At 36.9% G+C, this 24258-nt stretch overlaps 3 protein-coding genes across 4 annotated transcripts in view; 1 reads left to right on the forward strand and 2 right to left on the reverse strand.

Annotated features, from left to right (window-relative positions):
• Positions 1-9799, forward strand: part of LOC119985321 — a 10414-nt gene extending 615 nt beyond the window's left edge. Inside the window, exons 3-10 of the mRNA XM_038829586.1 lie at positions 721-939; positions 2986-3172; positions 3982-4232; positions 6035-6127; positions 6235-6336; positions 6640-6997; positions 8662-8799; positions 8884-9799. Coding sequence (XP_038685514.1) covers positions 721-939; positions 2986-3172; positions 3982-4232; positions 6035-6127; positions 6235-6336; positions 6640-6997; positions 8662-8799; positions 8884-9489 — 1954 coding nt within the window. The 3' untranslated portion in view covers positions 9490-9799. The remainder of the gene's footprint in view (positions 1-720; positions 940-2985; positions 3173-3981; positions 4233-6034; positions 6128-6234; positions 6337-6639; positions 6998-8661; positions 8800-8883) is intronic.
• Positions 9800-9930: 131 nt separating this feature from the next.
• On the reverse strand, positions 9931-15855 carry LOC119985322 (peroxisomal nicotinamide adenine dinucleotide carrier-like). 2 transcript variants are annotated; one of them, XM_038829587.1, is made up of 11 exons: positions 15726-15855; positions 15558-15647; positions 15397-15471; positions 14739-14869; positions 14443-14497; positions 13678-13830; positions 13257-13325; positions 13066-13173; positions 12747-12815; positions 10697-10751; positions 9931-10207 (listed from the first exon to the last, which is right to left on the reverse strand). In XM_038829587.1, the coding sequence occupies exons 1-11, from the start codon at positions 15804-15806 to the stop codon at positions 10017-10019; spliced, it is 1077 nt and encodes a 358-aa protein (XP_038685515.1). In that variant the 5' UTR covers positions 15807-15855; the 3' UTR covers positions 9931-10016. The 2 variants fall into 2 exon arrangements, with proteins under 2 accessions (XP_038685515.1, XP_038685516.1); XM_038829588.1 differs by lacking the exons at positions 9931-10207; positions 10697-10751 and adding an exon at positions 10837-12072.
• A 5055-nt stretch (positions 15856-20910) lies between these two features.
• LOC119986088 (scarecrow-like protein 18) lies at positions 20911-22209 on the reverse strand. Its single transcript, XM_038830640.1, has one exon. It carries the CDS (start codon positions 22207-22209, stop codon positions 20911-20913), a length of 1299 nt encoding a protein of 432 aa, XP_038686568.1.
• Positions 22210-24258: the final 2049 nt, after the last annotated feature.

The raw sequence follows: 24258 nt of genomic DNA on the forward strand, positions 1-24258 counted from the left end.
TCCACATTGCTTGTCATTACACCATCACCTATTGTAACCCAAGTTCAATCCTGTTTAGTTCCTTTCAGCCTTCTAAGCATGCTAATTCTGTCAGTGTTAGCATATTTGCCTTTCAAAGTTACATTCAAAAAATATTTTTTGGTTTGCGTAAGGACTGCTGTTTCTCAGTTTTTGTGACTAAGGGAGATTGAAGATTTGGTGTCTTTTAAAAAGTTTTTTCAATGTAAAATCTCTTATGGAAACCATTGCTTTTAATTCGCTTCCATGTTTTCAGTGATTCCAATAATTTCATTTTCATACTTTCCAGGAAAATAAGTCAAATGGTATCAGTTTTGGGGGGGTAAGGGAGATGTAAGATCTTTTGGCTTAAGCTTTATTTTTCCAAAGTAAAATTTCTAATGGAAATAATCAGTGCGTTTAATTTACTTCTATGTTTTTTCGTAGAGCTTTTAGTGTTTTATTTAGGTTCTTTCTGGAAAACTATGTTTGCATTTTCTTCTTCACTCTTCCCTTTCAAATTTCTTTCTCGCTCTCTCTTTGTGAAGGAATTCAACTACTAAATCGAATTAATCTGTCCAGTTGAATACAGACGATATTTTGTTATCCAGCGTGTTTTTTAAAACTTTTGTGCCACCAGGCACAAATTAATTTGATTTCACCAGCCAGTTAAATAAAATCTTGCGTGGTTTTTTAACGCTTGATTTAATTCTTCGTATGCAGCTGGGAAACTTTTGAACCCGTTGGTAGTATGCTTCCTCAGCCAGAATGGACTGCTTGGGATGAAACTGTTGAGTATTGTGCTTTTGCATATCCGCAGTATGTTGTTATTTCTTCTTTGCGACCTCAATATAGGTACCTTGGCAATGTTGCAATTCCTGAAGCTACTGGAGCATTTTGGCACCGGAGACAGCTATTCGTTGTAACCCCTACTACAATAGAGTAAGATTAATTATCAGAAATAGTTTTAGCCGTTATCCATATTCTTTTTTCTTTGACTTATGAACTGTTTTCAAACCTCTGATAGGGGTTTAATTAGAAATAAATAAGAGCCAATGCAAAATTTAATGGTATATTACTCTTGAAATTATAATTGATATATTTTTAGTAGTCTAGCGCATTCATTTACAGGCGAGCATATGACCCAGTGGTAGAGTTGCAGAGGTGCAACCTAGAGCCTGGAGGTTACATGTTCAATTCTTGAAAACCCCTTCACATATTATGTGGAGTAAGGTCTGATTTACGATACTAGATTGGGCTCTTAGTGTGTGAAGTTATTTATTGGGTCAAACGACCTGATACTCTCTTCAGCTTCAACCAACTAGCTTTAATCTTATTTGTTGCTTCCGTTCTTTCTCTCCATTATTCTGAATTGTAGATCCAAGATATTTTAAATTTTCATTTTTTTGGTATTTCTTCCCCGTCTATTGAGTTGCTTCATCCACAATATTTAGATAATTCGCATTAGTGTCGTGACCGATTCTCTATTTTACCTACTCAAATACCACTTTTTCACAATTTATAGCATTTCCACTCAACGACAACTGCATCAGTCTTATTCTAATCTCTACAACATTAAAATATTAGTTTCCTCGTATTTTATTATTATTTGTTTATATTATTTGATAAATTAAATTATTTACAAAATATGTTATAGTTTATGTATTATAAAAATAATTAAAACAATATATTAATTAATAATTTTGGTTTTATACAGTTTAATACAATATATTTATAAAATTAAAATAAAAAATCTGTTAACAAAAAAATTATAAAAAATTATATTATCTTCTACTTAATTAACAAAAAATATTAATCAATAATAAACCCTGTGGCAATGAAAATGTATATAATTTTTATTATAAATATATAAAAAATTCCTATTGTTAAAATTTGAGTGTAGACTCACTTTTTGAGTCTCTACATGTAGATACTTGTTAAGAGATATTGATGCATCTGTGTTTTTTTTTCTTTCGAAATCTGTACTTTTTAGTCTCTATTTTAGCTGCAGACATGAGTTTAGAAATTCTAAACTCTTAGAACTTACACTTCATACGTTATTCCTTCATCCTACTTATTCTAAAGCCCTTAGATTTTGAAGCTTGTCTCTATCTTTCCAATACCCAACTAATTGATTACATGGTCTCATCTACTAGGATAAAGTCATCTGAAAAGAACATCTGAGAAGGAGCTTTGTCTTGAAAAGACCTCATTAGCTTATCCATCATTTTGAAAAAACTAGAAAGTGGGCAATGCCAATTCTTGATGCAAACCTATGGTGATGGGGAATGCTTCTATAGATCCTCTTCTTGCATTAGCTACTGGTCCGTGTACATATCTTTAGTTAGATTAATATAGCTAATGGAACCACCCTTCTCTAGAACCTGCCAAATCACTTCTCTAGGCACCTTATCATCTACTTTCTCCAAATTGATAAAAATTAAATGGTCTCTCTCTTGCCAGAGCCGATCCCAAGCTAGATAAAGGAGGAGGGCTTCGGTACATTAACAATCAGTGTAAAACTTTACTGAACTTCATGAAATGGCGAATAAGAATTCATTGCTTGGATTCAAATTGATTTTCTCATGTGGATTTATGTCACCGGCCCAATTTATTGGGATAAATACAATGATGATGATGATTTATAAAGTAAATTCAATATAAATTTGAAAAGGACAAACCTTGGTCTAGCGGTAAAATTGCTTCATCACAACTTAGAGGTGACAGGTGCAAACCATTTAAGATCTCTACAATCCGGCATTTAGCTGTATAAGTCCCCTTCATGACCTCACTTCCATTGTGCAAGGCTTGTGCACCTGTTGTTGTTTCCTTAATTCAACATTAAGTTGGAGTATTTATCTCCTCCTAGAAGCCAAAATCCATTTTCTCCGTCTCTGTTAATATGGTGTAACACTATGAGAATTGAGGAAAGTAGTAATAATCATGCTTGAGTTGGATTGTTACTTTATTCTATGCTACATCTTTCAGATGTGTGTTTGTGGATGCTGGGGTAACCGCTGTTGATATTGAAACAAGAAAAATGAAAGAAGAAATGAAACTGAAAGTAGCACAGGCTAGAGCAGTTGCTAAGCATGGAGAGTTAGCACTAATCACTGTCGAAGTTCCCCAATCTACTTCCCAAGATAGAATCGCATTGAGGCCCCCAATGCTACAGGTTAATTTATTATTCCTCATCTACTATTGTTTTTTTGGCTCTGAGTTTTTCTATCTAAGTGGGGATGGGGAACTTGAACTTTGATACCACCAGTTCGAGTCTATGCCTTAACCACCTCAACTGAGGGGTTGTTGGCTCTAGTTGTCTGGCTGCTCAAAGTTGTTTGCTAGAAACTTTTTTGATGTAGAATATATTTTTCCAACATATGTAGACAGTTCTTCATTGTAGGTTATGCATATGAAATTCGGGTTATGCATACCTTAGGCGAACATGTGGCTCAGTGGTAGAGTTATAATATATAGGTCACAGGTTCAATTCCTGGAATCAGTCTCTCCACATATTATGTGGGGTGAAGTCTTCGTACATCTTACTTGTCCTCAACTCTGCCCGCTGTAGAAGCCTTGTGCACATGTGTTGTTAGCCTTATAATGTTCAAGCTGCAGATATACGCATATCGAGTTTTCTTTGTAGTTTCACTCCTTGATCTACATGATGTTATTAGAGAAATCCATTTGCTATTTTTCTAGCCACAGATATATTCATATTGAGTTTTCTTTGTAGTTTCACTCCTGGATCTACATGATGTTATGAGTTTTCCTTGTAGTTTCACTCCTATCTACATGATGTTATTAGATAAATCCATTTGCTAATTTTGCTGTCTTATTGTTCGCTTTTAGGCTTACATTTGAAAAATTGTTTGCTTTTAGGCATAAAATACCGCAATTAAGTTGTTGGAGATTTGCTTTTAAGCCGTGCCACTCATGTGGTTTTAACATTTCCTCCTGCATGCAAATATGTTTTCTTTTCAGGTGGTTCGGTTAGCTTCTTTCCAGAATTCTCCTTCTGTGCCACCATTCTTGACATTGCCAAAGATGTCTAAAGTTGATGGGGATGACTCTTCAATGCCAAAGGAGTTGGAGGAGAGACGAGTTAATGAGATCGCTGTTGGTGGTGGGGGTGTGTCAGTGGCAGTTACTCGTTTTCCTGTAGAGCAGAAGCGGCCAGTAGGACCACTGGTTATCATGGGTGTAAGAGATGGAGTTCTTTGGCTTGTTGATAGGTAATATGAATGTTCTTGTTTCAAAAATTCAATGACTGGTCAAATAGTCCTCCACTACTTTTACTTGAGGATATGAATCACTGTGCAAGTTTCTTTTGTTCATTTGCTGGTGTGGAAGGAAAGGAATCGTATAACTTTTAATGACCAAGATTCTTCTCTCAACCAGATCATGGATAATTGGCTTAGCTGTGTTAAGTCAACCTTTACCCAGTTTCCTAATTTTAATAGAACTATACTTTAATCCTAATACAAAATTTTAGACCCGCCGTGACATTAAAATACAGATAAATCCCCATTGACCATTCCCTCAAATTGATAAAATTTAACTTATGCACATATTCAAGCTTCTCATTCTTGATCATGGCAGTTCTGATTAGCTACATTAAGAGTGTACAGAGGAGCAGCAGCTTGTGTAGTGGAGGATCTACAGGGGCATATCCTATGACAATATATTTACATTAACGATTTTCGTTTAGCCATTTCTTGTTTGCCATAGTATTTGATGAGCTTACAAGGCAGATTCAAGACGAAGTCCCTTGGTGCATGTTTTTTACATATGACATTGTCCCAGTGAAAGAGACCATACTGGGACTAAGTTTGAACTCAGAAACATGGAGAACAAATTTGAAATCCAAAGGTTTTAGAGTAAGTGAGACAGAGATAAAATATATTAAGTGTTAAGTTTGGAAAAGATGGTAGAGGACATGAGGATCATTGAAATAGATGGCAAAGAAGTACTAATTATGAGATTTTTAAATATTTTGGATCTATAATTTACAATGATAGTGTAATTTAGGAGGATATAGCAAAAAAGATTAAAGCAGTTTGGATGAGGTGGAAGAGCATTGAAGGTTTTAAGCAATTGAAGAGAACCTTGAAGCTAGAGGGGAATTTCTACAGATCTTCTGCACGCCCGACAAAATATATGGAACAAAGTGTTGGGTTATTAAGAACAGTATGCCTAGCAAATTAGTTTAGCAGAAATAAGGAGAATGTTGTGACAGCGGAAACATCTGGAAGGATAGGATAAGAAATGAGACTGACCTAGGGTACGTTACCAACATGGAAGACAAGATGTGAGAAAATCAATGAAGGTAGTTTGGGCATGACCAGTGTAGAAATATGAATGCATCATTATACAGTTAAAAATAACTAGTAAATACTGAAAAGGAGAGAGATCGAGAAAGACATGGATAGAAGTGGTAGGAAAGGACATGACTTCCTAGGTTTAGTTGAAGGTGTTAAATTTGGATCACAATGAGTGGCAAAGAAAAATTCATGCAATGGATTCTCACTGTCTCATATGGTTCTGACCCCAATATTGTCGGGATACAGGCTTTGATCCTGACGATGATGACTTTACCTACATCATTATTATTATTTTCTTTCTACTGCTCATTTTCTGTGCCCACAATTCCTGAAATCTTATTTTATCTTTTATTTTAGTCATTTGAGTTTCCTAACATATAGGAGTAAAAGATTGCTTTTTAATTTATCTGGTTGTTCAAAAGGCGATCTTTGTATTTCTTGATGAAGATGCCAATAGAACTGGGACAAAAATTATTTAGAATTGTTCTCTGGATAAAATTTCCTTCAACGTAGAGCCATCAATCCTCGATGTCGTAGACTGTTTAGACTCGTATATTTTTCATTTTGGATCGTCAAAAGGTGGTCTTTTGGTATCCTATATATTGTTGCCTACCTGTCTTGCTTTATATGAAACTATCTTACCAGCAACTGATTTTAATGTAACATAGTGTCTTGAAGAAAATGTTGTTAGACTTTTGAACTTCTTTTGGCAGGTACATGACTGCTCATCCCTTATCGCTAAGCCATCCTGGTATTCGTTGCCGGTGTCTTGCTGCTTATGGAGATGCTGTGAGTGCAGTAAAATGGTATTAACTTTATAGACTTTTCCTTGGAGATAATGAATGCTGTAAACTTGGTATTTGCTCTCTTGCAGTTGTCACACTAGTTCTTTGTAATTTATCTTTTACCACAGGGCAAGTAGGCTTGGGAGAGAACATCATGATGACTTGGCACAATTTATGCTTGGAATGGGCTATGCTACTGAAGCACTTCATTTACCAGGAATATCTAAGAGGTTTGCTATTTTCCAAGTTCAGCATCTTTCCTGTTTTGGGATACAATATATCAATGCTTTTTTATGATTGATGGTGTATTTGTACTCTTGTATATAGATATTGATATGCCCAGCAGTTTGTGGCTGTGGCAGCACTTCTTGCTATAATAACTTAAAAGCTCGTATGTGTAACAGCTTTGGTTGATATGTCCAGCACCTACACTTTTCTCTGTTGTTATAGTAGCATCTGGTTGCCTGTATTGTGGTCCATGGGTTTTACATTTTAAATGTGATATTATATGCAACTATACTATTTTTTCCCAGGTTGGAGTTTGATCTGGCCATGCAAAGTAATGATTTGAAAAGAGCTCTCCAGTGCCTTCTTACAATGAGCAACAGCAGGGGCATAGGGCAGGACAGTCTTACCCTCGACTTGAGTGACATTATGAATTTAACAGCTAAGAAAGAAAATGTTGTGGAGGGTGTTCAAGGAATAGTGAAATTTGCAAAGGAGTTTTTGGACCTGATTGATGCCGCTGATGCTACTGGACTAGCTGATATTGCACGTGAAGCTCTAAAGAGGTTAGCTGCTGCAGGTTCTGTGAAAGGAGCTTTACAAGGTCATGAGATAAGGGGACTTGCTTTGCGCCTTGCAAATCATGGAGAGTTAACACGGCTCAGTGTATGTACCAATACTAATTCAGCTTCTCTTTCTCTCTGGTTCGTTGAGCTGTTTGATGTGTCCAAAAATGCTTTAATATCCATATTCATGTATTGATGCAAAAGGACTTCCTTCTCTCATTTTTCTGTTGCATACTGCTGCATGAGTTGTTTGCTTCTTTCTAAAGAATTGAAATTTATAACTGTACTGAAAATAGTCATTCCTAAATCACCCATTTATTGATGTTTATGGTGAATTAGTGTTCTGTTCTGCCTTTGTTGCAACTATTCAAAAAAAATTGGTTCTTAAATTAGTTTAGGGTTTATGCATTCATAAACCCTAATCTTTTAGTAATAAAACATCTGTGAATCCATGCCGCTTCATGCATTCATAAAGCTTATGGAGTAATCTATCGTGTACAATAAAGTGAATCCAAAGAAGTCATCAAATCTACTTGTTTATACTCCACACGATTCTTTGGAAATATTTCTCTAATCTTGTGTCTATGCCATTAATCTTACTTAGAAATTTAATATATTATTGTATTTGAACAGCCTTATCTTCTTCAATACAAGCTTTTAACATATTGTTCTTCTTTTTTAGACTTGGGAAGTTAGGAATCCTGTGATCTGTATTTATGCTTATTCTCATCCTGTGATCTGTATTTATGCTTATTCTCCTGTCATTATGTCCGCTTTTCTATTTTCATGATGGGGGTGCTCGACTGCTTGTCATAGCATGATATTTTGGGGACTCCTTTTAGTCCTTATTGTCTCCTAGCTCTTGATTAGATGATCTCGGACGATCCTTTTACATTTTTGTCAAATTTCAAACATAACTTAGTCTATTGGCATCATCTTCTTATGAGACGTTATACGAAAGCTAAACTAGCAAGTTAAACCTCAAAACACACTTAAAATCCATTTTCTATTTGGTCGTGGGTCTAGTTGATAGGAAGAGCCTCTGTGTTTCTTTAAGTGATTATTGAACTTTAGTATCATCGAGGTTAGAATCCTCATGTATGCCAAGTGCATTTGTGAAAATCAATGGATCCGTAGATTTTGGCTCTTTTCTTTAACTGATGATATGAAGTTGAAGATCACTTATCTTAAAGCGCTGGAGTATGAGTTCTGATAGACTTGAATTTATATTAGCAATTGAATTGTGTTTCTTTTCAAGGTTTGCACTAAATGATTTTGAATATCGTCTAGTTCATGTGTTCATTCATCATGAGGAACTTGGTTGAGGTTAGGGTATAGTTAGTAGATTCAGAGAAGTCAAGTAGCTTTCTAATTAATTCTGAGGATTTGACGGAATTTTTATATGCTATTAAAATTTCAAGTTTAAGTCGTTGTAACGTGAGGTTGTTAAACCATTGTAGACTATCTCCCTCTTTGTGAAAACATCAGATGAAGCTTTATTTTTTAGTCGATGGAAGTTGGATGATTTGATAGCGACATCACAGTTTTTTTTTTTAAAGTAGTTTTGCCTGCAGATTCTTTTGATGTTGTCTGATGCAAGAAAGAGAAATCACCATTTTTTACCATAGCCAGTTAGCCACTAATGCCTTTGATTTCATAGATTCCTGGTGGAATATAATTTCTAATTGAGCTTATTACTTCTTTTATTTGGTTGCCTTAGTTTTGTCATCTTAATTTAAAATTACTTACATGTGTGCACTACAGAATTTGGTAAACAACTTGATCTCGGTAGGGCTAGGACGTGAAGCAGCATTTTCAGCTGCAGTTTTGGGAGACAATGCCCTGATGGAGAAGGCGTGGCAGGACACTGGAATGCTTGCTGAGGCCGTTCTTCATGCCCATGTACTTCATGTTTATAATAACATTATCTATTTTATAATTCTCAGTTTTACTTCTTTGATCTGACCAGCCCTATTCATGTTCTAGGCTCACGGTCGACCGACACTGAAGAACGTGGTTCAAGCTTGGAATATAATGCTACAAAAGGAGGTTGAGCACACTCTGTTAACAAAGACAGATGCTGCTGCTGCATTTATGGCTTCCCTTGAGGAACCCAAGCTCACAAGTCTAGCAGAAGCTGAGAGGAAACCACCAATTGAAATTCTTCCCCCAGGAATGCCATCTCTTTCTGCTTCAACTATTACTGTCCAGAAAAAGCCCCTCTCTGTTGTGCAGACTCAACAACAGCAAGCAGGCAAGCCATTGCAATTAGAAGCACCTGCGGATCCTACACTAGCACCAGGCAGCTCACCGGCTATTGCAGCAGAAACCGAAACTGCACCTTATGGCCAGCCTGAATCTGCACCTTCTAATGCAAAACCGGTCACTGAAAGTGCGCATTCTGCTGCAAACCCGGATGTTGCAGGTGCATCCGTTACCAATACGCCAGCAGTAGAAATTGCGACAGACGCACCCGAAACAAATGAGGGTGCTGCAAGTGAGCCTGTTGTAGGTAATAGACCTGTTTTATCATCAGGGAGTAACTCTAAACTGGTTGCTTCGGGAGGAAATACACAAGCGTCGTCTGAGTGATACAGCATCAACTGACGTACCCCCATCAGTTCAAACCCTAAACCGCAAAATCCCACAATCCCAAAATTCCCTAAACCCCATAGCCCCCAAAACCGCATAACCCTAAAATCTCATGAGCTGCACAATAAGTTGTACCGTTGGGTGACAATTATGTGCGATCCGAATGTTGGAATTTGTTCGACTAAGATAAAACCAATTCGAGTTTTGTCAATTACATCCAATCTGAATTAGTGTTCGGACATGTAAATAATTTGTAAACATGTGATATTGTCGAACCTAAAACTGACTCGAAACCAATTTTTTTTGCCATAAAGATATCCTCACCATTACCTATTATGAATATATTTCATCATTGAAATTTCGGTAGTTAAAATTATAGTTATTAAAAAAATGCAATGATCATCGAGGTGTGACTCGATTGACAATCAATTGGGTTATACATATGTGTGTTTAAAGTTCGATTTCAATGAATGATATTTTAATAAAAATACAATGAGTCAGCCATTTGTTCTTCGTGGCAAATGAATTCAGTTTATCGAATTTAATAAAACTTTACGACACTTGTCTGCTAGTATCATGTACAACTTAACAAGCTCTTCTTTGACCGTGAAGAGTACTGAAGCTGCAAACACGCTTTGTACTATCTTCGTGCTCATTCCTTTGTAAAAACAGGTCAGTCCCTCGTAGCGGATCATTTTAGTAATTGCATCTAGAGTGCCTGCAATGCAATAACAATTATCGAATTTGAAAGAATCGGAACAAGTAGTTAGACCCTCTACTTGGACCTCAAGGTTGCAAATATGCTACTCTATTATTAGGCTACATGTTTGCCTATGTTCTTTGATCGATCACTACGTATTAATCAATTTTCAATTGATTGGTCTAAGATTATTGACAAAAAAATTTGTCCGAGTAACTTCGTACATGACTGCTACCATTTTGCAGTACCACAAGGGTTTCACTAATGTCATGTCTCAGCACTCCATTAGAGAGGGCGAAGTTGCTTTATTTGAAACAAAGTGAACACAACGGTGCAACAGCAAAAAAAGGACTAGTTTGAAGAAGCTCTGTCGATAGATTTTAGAACCCGTTCAAATGCAGCAAAAGCATTATTAGTATGATACATAAGTAAAAAAACGACAATAGAGGTAACGAAATCACGACCAAACTGAAATAATGCCATTTTAACATTTATCTAAATTCATACCTGAGTATCTCAAAGAGATACTCCCACCAATCTCCTGCTTTGCTTGAAGCCTTGACTGCAGTCACTCAAGCAAAAACAATCAAGAATAGGCCTACAGTTATATACACAAATACACTTGTAATTATTGTCATTTGCATGCTGCATAGGTATACATTCTTATTTGCGACGGAATTCGAGTGTTGCGAACAAATAAGATCAAACGATGTGTGCATGGACAAACCTCTTGGAACAAAGTCCCAAAAAAGGTGCAAACGCAAGACAGAGGGTGGCCTCCAAGGAACGCACACACACGAGGAAGAAAATAGGGAAAAAAAAAAAAGGCCGAATTGAATTAAACACTAAAAAACGGAAATTACATGCTCTGTTTGAGTCTTGATTGATCAGACCTTGTAAATTATAAAATCAACTTATATACATGTCATCTACAAAACTATTAACCCTGATATTTATAATTGGATCCGTGGATTTGTTGCCAAGTGTCCCACGTTCTTTCAACTGCTTGATAATGTAGAATAACTATTTCCTTTCTGGCCTGACACGTGTACTCCACGTTCTGATGTCGTTCTAGTTCTGTTGAATTGTAACTTCCACGTTTAACAATCTTTTTCACATGTTGAGGTGTTTATATAACTACCACCACTTATCTTGGTCGTTCATCAACTGTTTGACCGATCTATCTTCGTTTAGGCTCCTAGCTTATTTATTCCTCGTCCAAACCTGACCGTTTACTTCTACCCTAGTTCAACGAGGTGGACGACATTACTATGCCACATAGTGTCCATGTAATTTCAATGTATTTTTATATGCAACAATTCTATACCGATATATGTCTATATACACATACATGCATATTCGTGTCAACCCCGCCTCGCAGACAATATATATCCACTAAGAGTCATCCTTGAATCAAATGGTCAGAGGTTTGCCCTCTACCACCCAACTCCCAATATTTTCTGTGTGCGCCTCTGCCCCAATACCATTGTCCACCAATGCCAATTGCATTTCCTAACCCCACAAAGCAGAAACGTCTCCTCCATCACCATCCACCTCTCACCACTGTCAAGACTCAAGAGTCCGAACATTTCCGTAACCCATCTGGTCATCTCAATGTCCCATAACCCTCATCCACATCTACACCACACTCCCAGGACCCCTTAACTGATATTCCCCGACATTATACCACCACCAGCCACTGCCATTTTAGCCTTACCAGAGTCGACAAATATATCCATTTTTCCAACCATCTATTGCACCCACAACACACCCATCATTAACTCATACACCGAAATGATCTCTCTCATCGACAGTCAACCCAATCATGCATGGGCGCTTAATAGTAAAAGGGTTTTGGTCTCTGGAGAAGCTCTGATGTCATTCTGACTCAAAGAATGTTATAGGGTACAGAGATATTTAGAAATCAGCGTGGAAAATTTAACAATTTCAAGAGAGAGTTTGTTAAGAGTGTTTCAACGAAAGAATTTGTGCCTAATGCGAGAATCATTGTGTAGAGAATCAGAGTTCAAATTCTGTAATTCCAGAATAAGTGAACCCTTGTTGTGCTAAAAATCGGTTCAATGGGATCGAAAACCGGCCAACACTTGAGTAATGCGGAATGAGGAATCCAAATGGTTTTTATAGTTTCAGTCTTTCAGATTAATTACACTTGGCATCCATTTTATATTTTTATACCAGGGGCAAATATAGGTTCAATTGAGCCTTGTTAAACTATAGTTGGTCTTTCATGACTTATTTTAAGTCACAGTATTTGCCAATAGATTCCCAATTAGGACAAATTAGCATATCAGATAACTGTTCACATCAGTGGAAGTGTGGAACAACACCCATAACGTCTTCTTTTGCTTTCTTTTAACTTCAAAATTTCTTCAAACACTATTACTTCTATTCCCCTTTGATCTCCAAATTGTTACCAAGCCTTTTCAAAATCAATTTAGAATGCACCAAACTTTTACATTTCCTTCTTTTAACTGAAGCAAACCATCAATTATTGTGTTTTTATCAAGTCAAAAGGCAAACGCGTAGTGAGCCTTACCTTAACAACCAACAGTGGATATGTTGCAACCGTTGCTCCTAGTTTTGCCAACGCTCCTAATAAAAAAACCTGTTGCAAGAGCAAACAATAAGATAGAGGCTTTGCAGGAATCTAAAGAAGGTACAAATTGAATTTTTTTCTTTTTTTGTGTAAAATACAGGTAACTTCCTTCTACACCCCCACCCTTTCCCTTGCCCCAATATGGGAAGTACATCCTTTATAAGAAAACAAAGCACCTAAGTTTGTTTAGTTATAAAACAATATAAAGCCCTTGGAATTTTCACTTTGAAGCCTTATGAATTCAAGAGGAGATCTATACCTCCAAAGCAGTTGCATTTTTCAATCCCTGATCATTAGCAACACGTTTTGCCCTAATGCGTTTGAGTGAGCTCTCATAGATCATGAACTGTATTGATGGATTGCACACCTTAAGAAGCAGAAATCCTAGTTAGCCACAGAAGTACTCATCAATGCATCCAGAGTTGATTGAATAATCAAAGCAAGGCCAACCATAATAAGCGTAGGGGCAATGCCTTTCCAAAATCCAGTAATTCCTGCTTCATCATACACCTCATATGCCTACAAGCAATGTCCACATACATTGCAAAAGTCAGAATAGAGTTGCATTACTATGATTGGACATGCACAACTTAATTCACTTATGGTGTGTGTCCAACAGCACTATCAATTTTATACCCATCAAGGGACAGATTTTGTTTAAAATCTATTGCTAATTACATTAAAAAAAAAAACAAAAACAATGTATGATGAACTACTACACAAATGATAAGCAATATTGCTAGTTGCATCAGCCATCAGAAATTAACAAGATGATTTGACTTTGAAGATTATAATTTATTTCCAATGATAAAAGTTAATCTTTTCATAATCAATGTACGCCAGAAAACCAAGGAGAAAAATAGATGCAGACCGCCTGCAAAGCTCCATACGGACTAGGTTTTGTTGAATCTAGCTGAGCCAATTTATCGTGCAAAGTTGAATCTGTCCAGCCACTTTTTGAAGCTTCCCTAAGTACAGCCTCTTTCTTTCCCTCCATAATTTTTCTTTCTGCTTGAGTATGTGTCTAAAAGCATATCAAAAGGATACATATCATAAGTTGCAACTCAATTCCACTGTAGATAACAAACCAACATGCTTTAGAGTGGAATCTAAAATGTTTAGTGATGCTCTGAATGGCTATAAGCTTATTTAAATTTATATCCAATACATGCAGTATACTGGAAATTGCTGTGACAAAGAAATCTAACTTTTCCGGCGGCAAAGTTAGACCCTAGCGTACATATCAAGGCTGCAAAACATATAGAGGACAATGTAATGTTTTGTTAACCATCTGCATAATCTGGCAACCTTACGCCACAGCTACAGTAGCCCAGCACTTGTGGAAACATGCATGCACTGTCTCATATAAAAGTTTATCTATCAAGTTTTGGCCATTAACACGCGACTCTAGTCATGAAAAAAGTATGTGTAAACAACATGAAAAAATCATCAAAGACCACAACTGGCATGCATATTTGAACTTTTATTCCCCTGTTGAAAGTAATCTGATTAAAGTGATAAAGCAGAAATGGGCCGGATTAACAGAAATCCATGAGACATGACTACGAAGATTTGGGGAAAGCTGACAAGCTGTAGACAAGATTGTGTGAATATGTGATCAGATATTAGAAGGCACCTGCATACGAGTCACAAGAACCCAAATTGGATTTGTCAGCAATACATTTAAGAAACTGCAAAATAATACATTGTATAAGTACATTAATCAAATGGAAAGGTTTTCATCATAATTCAGAGGAAGGCAGTGATTCTTCAGTGTTCTTGGATCATGCAGCTCCAATACAACACATTCTAGAGGCAAGGCAGGAGTTTAACACTCCTTGTCTATTGATAAGAAAGTCTCCATACTTGCCTCCCAACTCCGGATGCAAAACAACAATGAAATATAATACAGCAAAAAAATGGGGTCGTTACCCAGCACATGCTGCCACAACTAGCCAAGAAAAAACACCAACAGTACCATCCCCACTTCCGCTGGCTTTATAAGCAGCTGCAACAGCCTCGACCTTATTTTTAAAAACTTGATAGAAGTAGTAGTAAATGCCCTGTAAGTATCAAAAGAAGACTAACAGGTCATAGCCAAATAACCAGTCTCAAAGAACTACTTGGTTCTAAATGAAGTCTAAAGAAAAAAAAGCCAGAAATATATCAAAGAAAACAGCCGTTTGATCTTGGGAACATTATCAATAAGCAAAAAAAAAATATATATATATATATATATATAAACTATGACAAGAAACTTTAATAGTGTGTTTGCATTGAGGGATTTGGGAGAATGGAAGAGAAGGGAAAGAGATGTTCTTCTAATTCCTTTTTTGGATAGTTTAAAAAAAATTAGGGAGAGATTTAAAGAGGATTGGGATAAATATTTCACTAAAATGAGAGATTTAGAGAGAATTAGGGAAAGATTTCCTTCCCTTACCTTCTCTTCACTCTTCTCAAATCCCTCAATCCAAACACACTATAAAGCTAAAAAAAAACCGGCTTCCATGATAAGAATTTAAAGCCAGAATAACCCACTAAAACCCAAAAGAAATGGGAAAAAAAAATGAGGAAGAAGCGCACCGCGTACCTGAGAAGCAGCGGTTCCCAAGAGAGAAGGCTTCAGACCACTGTAAAGCCCTCCCCAACCTTCCGTTCGGATGACCTGATGATGACGATGTGTTCGCAAGGATAATTAAGAAAACCAATTTTATTTTTATGCTAATGTCAATGAATAACATAAAAAAAAACCTGGAGGATCTGAAGAATTGTGCCAGCTGCAGCTGTGGGGATCTTCTTCTCCTTCTTGGCCACCCTTTCTGTTTGTTGGCGAGTATTCACCTGATCAAAGTCGGAAGTATCAATATTTGCCACTGCAAAATCAAGCAAGAACAACATGACAACGGGTAACATACGCACCGCTTGGAGAGGATAAGTGATGATCTGCGCAATAATACCACCACCTGCTCCAGCCACTCCATTGGCGATGGCGTTCGACATGGTATGGCTGGGCCACGGGTGGCCACTCCCTCTGCATAAGATAAGAGCAAATGGAATAATGGACAACAAAAATAAATAATCTGTCTCATCCCTATTACACAAAAAATGAAGTCACACACGTCTCTTAAACAATTAGATCAACAAAACATAAATTCATATACATTATCCCTTTCCACCCATATAGAGGCTAATAATATTCTATGTCTTCATATTGTCCATAATAAAATTATATCAAAACACAAAATCTCAATAAAACCACATCAGCAAAACACGTCTCTTAATTCGACAACATCAATAAAACACGTCTTCCAATATAAGCACATCACCAAAATACAAAATGTTATATATTGTTGTTTGCCTTACAAAATTTTACCATTATAATTGCTCATAAGGAGATGATAGAGTCATTTGTGGGACAGTTTTGGTCCTTTTGAAAACATGATGGGATGCGATTGTTGACCATTTAAAAAAAGAAGATAAACATTATTTGCATCTCGTTTTTTATTAAGTACAGCTCATTAACTTTTTAAAAACACATTAGAGTGGGATGTACTTAATAAAACACGGGGTACAAATAATATTCATTTTCGAAGCGGATCAAGCGCCAACGGAACCCCTGGCATATAGCTAGCGGTTCCGCTAGTCCCGCTGTGCCGTTTGGCACAGCAGTGCTATAAAGCGAGACTGGTAGAGGACCCACTTTGCATTCTGTTGTGCCAAACAGTCACTTAAATAGAGTTTTTCATAGTGTGGTATAAGTTTCACCAAACACCTAACAGCTTATAAGCTAACTTATTTTTCACAACTTATAAACTAGTTTATTTTGAATAAATTGATGAAACTTTTAGTTTTGTTAGAGGTTAAGATATGTAAAATCTATTTTGTTTGTATTTTTTAAGCACAATTTTTATTAAAAAGCTAATAATATTTGTATACAATATTTATATATAAATAATATGTATAATATAAATATAAAAAATAGACTTGATAAAAATATTTACATTGTAAATAATCTATGATATAAATATATATTTAAATATATTAATATTTATATATAATATAAAATAATTTAAATATTTAAATATATTATATAAATTTGGTAGAGGGGGTTTGTGAGAAGGTGTTTGAGTATTTTCTTTTATTTTTTACGCATATTCATATCGAACCTTTGAAAAATTAATGTGTTTGTGGATTTTGAAAAAAAAAAAAGAATTAGAGAGGTGACACAAAACCTTCTAAGCTCCTCACATGTTAGTTGTCAATTAAGAGTTAATGGCATATTCTTCTCAATCCTCCGCTCTCCAATCATTTTAAGCTCTCGTGGCATACTCACTTAAGAAACTCCTCAACACCTCCATGCAATCAAATCCACTAAGTTAGTTTTAACTGTTAACAAACTTGGAATTTTATTGAAATGTATGGAGCTACAGAAATGACGCAGTGCGGAAGTTAGAATACTTGAATTCGTTCACGACGAAATCAAGGTCTTGGAATTCTCCAAGAACAATTGAGAAAACGTCAAGGAATTTTATTAATAAACTGAACGTATCAATTACAAACGTTTATGAGACTATTTATAGACTGAAAAAACAATCAAACCCTAATTGAACTCCTAATTAAACTAGAATTGGAAAATTGAAAACATAAAACGTGTAGAAAAACAATTAACTCCGTTGAACTACAAAACGACGCCTTTTTGATCTCCTCCTGAATCTTAACTTTAGGTCTTCAAAATCAGTTATCGGAAACATATTATAATAAGGAAACACACGAGGGAATCAAAAGTTATGGACAGTTAAAGTTGAAAACTGAAACTTTAATTTCCGAAAACAACAACTTCAATTCCGATTTCGATTTAGATTCCTTTGAACATGTTCTAACTTCTCAAAGAACTCTTTCATGGACCGTTCTACGTCAAGAAATGATCAAACCCCATGGACATATGGTTTCAATATCATAAAGACGCACTAAAGATACTCCAAGTATGAGGAACATGCTCACTGTATTATGTTTTAGTTTTTTTGAATGTTCTATAACCAGATAGAAGTGTATTCTCGTCCTTGACCATCACCGAAGAGATGCAACAGGTCTCATAGGTATCGGAGGTTCTCTCCAGCCAAAAAAAGGTCGTCTCACAAATATATCATCCCATGCTCAAAATTTGAGTAATTAGTGTTTTATTTGGATTTTTTTTCAATTTTATTAAGTTAAAATGACACCGTTTTATCAACTACCGTGAATCAAATGAGGTCAATGGATAGAAGGACCTACAATTCAAGGAAAACAAAGTACAGGCGATGTAATTCTTTCAAATTCAAAAGAAGTGATGCATGTTGAAATGACTTAAACCATATGGGATGTCCATGACATTTATCCAAATATATACCTACGGAGGCAAATAATTAAAAATTTCACCGCATGTAACGCGGATATTGCACTAATTTATAAAATGAATACTAATGATGTCATTTCGATTTAACAACGGCATGGAGTGACGGATTTGAGGGTTTTATAATTCCCTAAAATCTAGAATTCACATTTAATGGTGAGAAAAAAAAAGTGTTACAAGTTTTAAAAATGAAAAAAACAAAGATGTGTTGTGATGTGACACATCTTTCAAATCATGAGATTCAAACTTTAGACTCTACAATTTAAAAAGAATTATGGAGGTCCAAATCCAAGAGTGAGAGCATCCACAATGGGATGATTTTGAAGTACTTGATATGATACTTTCTTGATAAGTTAAGTGCTAGATGTTCACAATGGATATAATGGAGTGTATTTTAAGTACTTGAAATGTTACTTTTTTGATAAGTATAGCGCTACATGCACACAATGGGTGAAAAATGACGCTTGAAAATTTAGTTGTGGAAAAATGATACTTGAGAGTTGGAGTATGTATATAGTTGATGAATAGTGAAGAGAGAGATGATAAAAAGGAAGAAAGAGGTGATGAAAAGGAAGAGAGAGATGATAAAAAGGAAGAAAGAGAAGATGAAAAGGAAGAGAGAGATATGAAAAGGAAGAGAGAGATGATAAAAAGGAAGAGAGAGAAAATAGAGAAAGTGAGTATGTAGTGTTGAAATGTATGAAGTGTTGATGAATAGTGTATATTGTGAGATTTAATCATCCAATTAAATTGTGCCACGTAGGATAAAGGAGGAGAGAGAGAATAATTTTGAAGTGCTTGATATTTCAAGCATCACTGTGGATGCTCTGACCTAGTGAAGATCGAAAAGAATATTAATTATTAATTATGGCGATGTGGCTAGCTTGCTAATAAAGCTTGGAAGATAAGATATCCTTGTTCCAGTGAAGGAAAGTCAAGCTTTTACATATAACATATACATACATATATGTATCGATTAGAGATTAATTATTGCATGAAAGAGGGTCAAAATGAATGCATGATCGTTAACAATGCAAGTTATGGGTATGGCCCAAACGAGCACAGTGCAGGCCAAGAGGTTACGTCTGAGTCAATGGAAAGATGGATGGATGGATGGATGAGGCCATGCATGCGTGCACCAACCCTAGCTTAGCCCTGCACCACCCACAGGCACAAAGTCTTAACTTGAACACGCAAAGCTACAAGGCTTTCTGATGCTACCCCTTGTTACCATCTTATCAGTGTCAGCTCATGAGCTACCAAAGTGGAAACCTAAAAGCTTATAATTGTATATATTTATATATATCTGCATGCTTCTCTACAGTGTATTGTATTCAGAATCCTTGCATCATGCATCTCTCCAAAATTGAAAGGCCATTTCCCTTTTGCCAACCAAAGGTACATATATATTAATTGGTGACAACAACAGTAGTCTCCAATCAGAGTCTCATTAGGCACTAGAATATATGTAAGGGTAAACAAATATTCGTCCACAAAATCTCGCAGTAAGAGGGATCGAAGACAAACAAAATGTACCCAAAATTTATCCACATAAAGATGCTTTTCTTTTTGGATATTGGCTGCCTTGATAGAAGAAAGATATACATAAATATATAAAGAGCTGGCTGTCTGGCCATCACCTTTGACCCTTGGAAACAGATTAAATTGTCTTCAGTTCAAGAAGCCACTAACTCATGATATATATGAACACTAATCAATAGAGGAGACAAGTAATTAGAGAGAGGGAGAAAAAATTAATTAATGAGCTAGGAGTGGTCCTGATCATCCTTATGGAACGCCCACAGAACACGAGATATCCCAGGCAGGAGCGAGGGGTTTCGAAATGCATGGCCCAATTAAGAGGAGGCAAGGATTAGGCATCAAGAGCAAAAAGTTTGACAACTTTGATAGCCTTGTTTGTTGAGGGGACATAAGGCAGAAATTAGGGTAATGAATGGGTGCAATATCAAAGGCATATTGTTTGTTTACTTACTTTTTTAATTAGTACAGAAAACAAGAATCCTCATTCCTCCCTTCTTGAAAACACTTCTTAATTTGAGGGAGACAAGGGAATTTTGGGGAACAATACTAGCTACTCCTTGTGTCATGACCTGTGATGTGAGGCCTCACTATTAAGTAATATATATGCAGCATTACTTTCTAATTAATTGTAAAAGATAAACCCTAGATTCATATAAGACATCTGGTATAATTACCAAATATATTTTTTAAGGATTAAGTAGGAAATATTTTAAAGCAACAGTGAAGCATATAAATTAGGCATTAGAAAAGAAAACCTAGAAATAAAACCAGCCCCCACAGCCTTGTACAATACACATAGAGCTCTTCCAAATGAAACATGCATGCAAAATAAACGGAAACACGAATATATATATCTTTCACTATATATATGTGTTGCTCCACAAAGGATCGACTAATCTTTAAAGAATTAAATTAAGATGAGTAGAGACTACAGAGAGAGGTATATGGAGACATGGGGAAATATATATATATATATATATATATATATATATATATATATATATATATATATATATGGTGTGTATACATATATATAATGTCGACTTAATTAATTACCAACCAAAGAAACGGAAAAAAAATCGTGATCCTGAGAAGCTGTTTCTAGCTTGGTGCAACTGATGACTTGAGGTGAAGATGATGCATGGATACCATGATGTGTGGGGATATATATCATTAGCGCCACGAAGAGACTGAGAATAGGGGGCGATTCTGCCAAGCAAGGAAGAAGGAATTGTTGTGAGTGTGGAGTTGGTAACCCTCACAAGGATAGTGAAGCCTCAACAGCAGCTTGGCCTGCGACAAGGCAAAAGGGCTTAGAGGAACATTCACGAACCCTGAACTCCTAAGCATCGTTTCCCACCACTCCAACCTCTGGTGTCGCTCTCCCTCTCCTGCCACCATCTCCGCAATCTCTCTCCCGAACCATATCTGCTCCACGGCCATCCTTTCCCTGCTGTTGGGCGGCAGAGTGGCCTCCAGGGACTCGAATATTGCCGAGTAATGATCCAGCGACTCCACAAACCTCCTCAAGAACACCGCCTCGTTATGGTTGCCTAACTCTCTCTCTGCCACCGTCACCACCCTGGGGTTCAAGGCCTTGATCTTGCGCAGGAAGAGCCTCAAGTCTTCTACTTTGGAGGAGCCGCTGTCTCTATCCTTGAGGAGGAGCCTGTGCAGATAAAGAACGCAGTTCACAGCTAGGGTTTCGTCCGGGAGAAGGGAAAGGGAGGAGAGAATCAAGTCCAAATCGTTGACGTTGAGGAGGACAAGCGGTTGGAATTGGAATGTGAGGCCCAGCGATTGTGCGAACTTGAGGAGGCGTTCGCCAGTGCGGTGGAGAGTGGTCAAATCGTGGCCTCCTCCAGTGATGCGGAGCATGGGAGGCGGCTGGGAACACTGGGAACGGTCAGATAAGGCTTGCATAAAAGGAGGCCATTGGAGGCCGTGCATTATGTCCAAATCTAGGATGTGAATGGCTTGCTGCCCAACTTGTAGGGCTTCCAGAATGGCCTGATTTGCCGTTAGATGGCTGAACCTGATGAATGGGGTTATCTGGTTCAGAGACAGATAGCAACTCTCCTGCTCAACTACCGTACATGTAGAATAACAATTATTACTAATACTATTATTATTAGTAACAACATTTATGTGATATTGAGGAGGAGCTGCTGCTACGAAGGTGGGGTTTAGGCGGAGAGAGAGGGCTTTGGAGAATTGGTGAACCAAGCGCTCCGTGGAGTCTCCCAACGGTGAAGAGTTGGCGGTGAGATAGGTTCGGAGGCGGTGAGCAGCACCAAAATCAGACTGAGAGACCAGCTCTGCGCAACTGATGAGCATCTGGCGCATGTGTGTGGCTGCTGGAGCTGCAATAATATTATGCAGATCTGCAGGTGAGGGCTCTTCTTCTTCTTGATCTTGCTGCTGCCTGGAAGAAGCACCACCGGTACCACTGGTGTTCAGTGAGCCCAACATATCTCGATCTACAACCACCCTGGCCTACCCCTCTTACTTATTTTCTCTCTCTATGTTTATATATTTATATATGTTCACAGTCTGTAGCTATAGGGTTTCGCGATATGGATACAGATGATGCCAAACAGGAAGCTTTTGAGAAGAGCAGCTACCGCTTTTCATTTCCTTGGCTTTGATGTCATAAATAGCTATATCATCATCGTGATGCTCATATACATACATACATATATATATATGCGTGAGCATGATGGTTTCTTGAATATGCCATCAACATGAAGACCCTATATATGTATATTACTTACTAGTGTTTTGCCACAACTTCCAGATGTATATTAATGCCTTTAAATGCCGTTGATATATATTGACACTTGACATATATATATATATATACACACACATAAAATCTCTTACCTAAACAAAAAGTGTGAATCAATTTTGTAAACTTATTTTTCAACCATAGATGCGGCGGGTACCACAACAAATGTGTGATCCCCACTTTTATTATGTTTTATTACTCTCAAAGTTGGAAGAGTGGAATAATCTTATTATCATTTCAATATGTCGTGATAGACTAATTATATACAAAGAATAATGAAATATTTTACAGAGTGATTTTAGGAACTAATCATTGACTTTTTTCTACAATTAGACTCCTATAATCTTGCTGAATCTTTGAATTGACTTCTTGCTTGATATTGTTGACTTCTTGCTTGATATTATACAGCTGTGATTTGACACTCCCCCTCAAGTTGGTGCATATATGTCTTTAATGCCCAACTTGCTAAGTGAGCTGTGAAAGATTCTGCCTGTAACTGCTTTGGTGAGAATATCTGCAAGTTGATCTTCAGATTTGACAAATGGTACCTCAATGATCTTGGCCTCGAGTTTCTCCTTAATGAAATGTCTGTCAATCTCAACATGCTTGGTCCTATCATGTTGCACTGGATTATGTGAGATGTCTATTGCAGCCTTGTTATCACAATACAATTGCATTGCTCCTTTTTGTTTGAACCCCAATTCTCTCATCAAATTTCTTATCCAGAGTAGTTCACATATTCCATGTGCCATACTCCTATATTCTGCTTCAGCACTTGACCTAGCCACCACGTTCTGTTTCTTACTACGCCATGAGACTAAATTGCCTCCCACGAAAGTAAAGTAACCAGATGTTGATCTTCTATCAGTAACTGAACCGGCCCAATCTGCATCTGTATACCCTTTAACATCAAGATGAACATGTTTTGAGAACATCAATCCTTTCCCCGGGGCAGATTTAAGATATCTCAGAATTCGAATCACAACATCCATGTGAGCCTCTCTCGGTGCATGCATAAATTGACTTACGACGCTAACAGGATATGCTATGTCAGGTCTTGTATGTGATAAGTAAATCAACTTACCAACAAGACGTTGATATCGTTCTTTATTGGTAGGTACTTGTTCAGCATCTTCATGAAGTTTAAGATTCACCTCCATTGGAGTCTCTATTGGTTCGCAGGCTAACATTCCAGTTTCGGTTAGAAGGTCAAGGACATATTTTCGTTGTGATAGAAATATTCCTTGCTTTGAACGTGCCACTTCAATGCCCAAGAAATACTTTAGTTCGCCGAGATCTTTCATCTCAAACTCAGCTGCTAAATAATGTTGCAACACTTCCTTCTCTTCTGGGTCATTCCCTGTAACTACCATGTCATCAACATACACAATGAGTGCAGTTATCTTACCTTTCTTATGTTTCAAGAAGAGAGTGTGGTCAGAATTGCATTGTTTGTAGCCAAAATTCTTCATTGATTTGCTGAACCTTCCAAACCATGCTCGGGGTGATTGCTTCAATCCATAAAGAGACTTTTTGAGTTTGCATACCATGTTGCTCTGACTTGGCTTCATCTTGCATCCGGGAGGAGGGTCCATATAGACTTCTTCTTCTAGGTCTCCATGTAAAAAAGCATTTTTTACATCAAATTGATGTAAAGGCCAATCTAGGTTGGCTGCCAATGAGATAAGTACCCGAATTGTGTTGATTTTAGCTACAGGTGCAAACGTCTCCCA

This window comes from Tripterygium wilfordii, chromosome 19 (genome assembly GCF_013401445.1).
Source record: "Tripterygium wilfordii isolate XIE 37 chromosome 19, ASM1340144v1, whole genome shotgun sequence".
Taxonomy (NCBI): Eukaryota; Viridiplantae; Streptophyta; class Magnoliopsida; order Celastrales; family Celastraceae; genus Tripterygium; species Tripterygium wilfordii.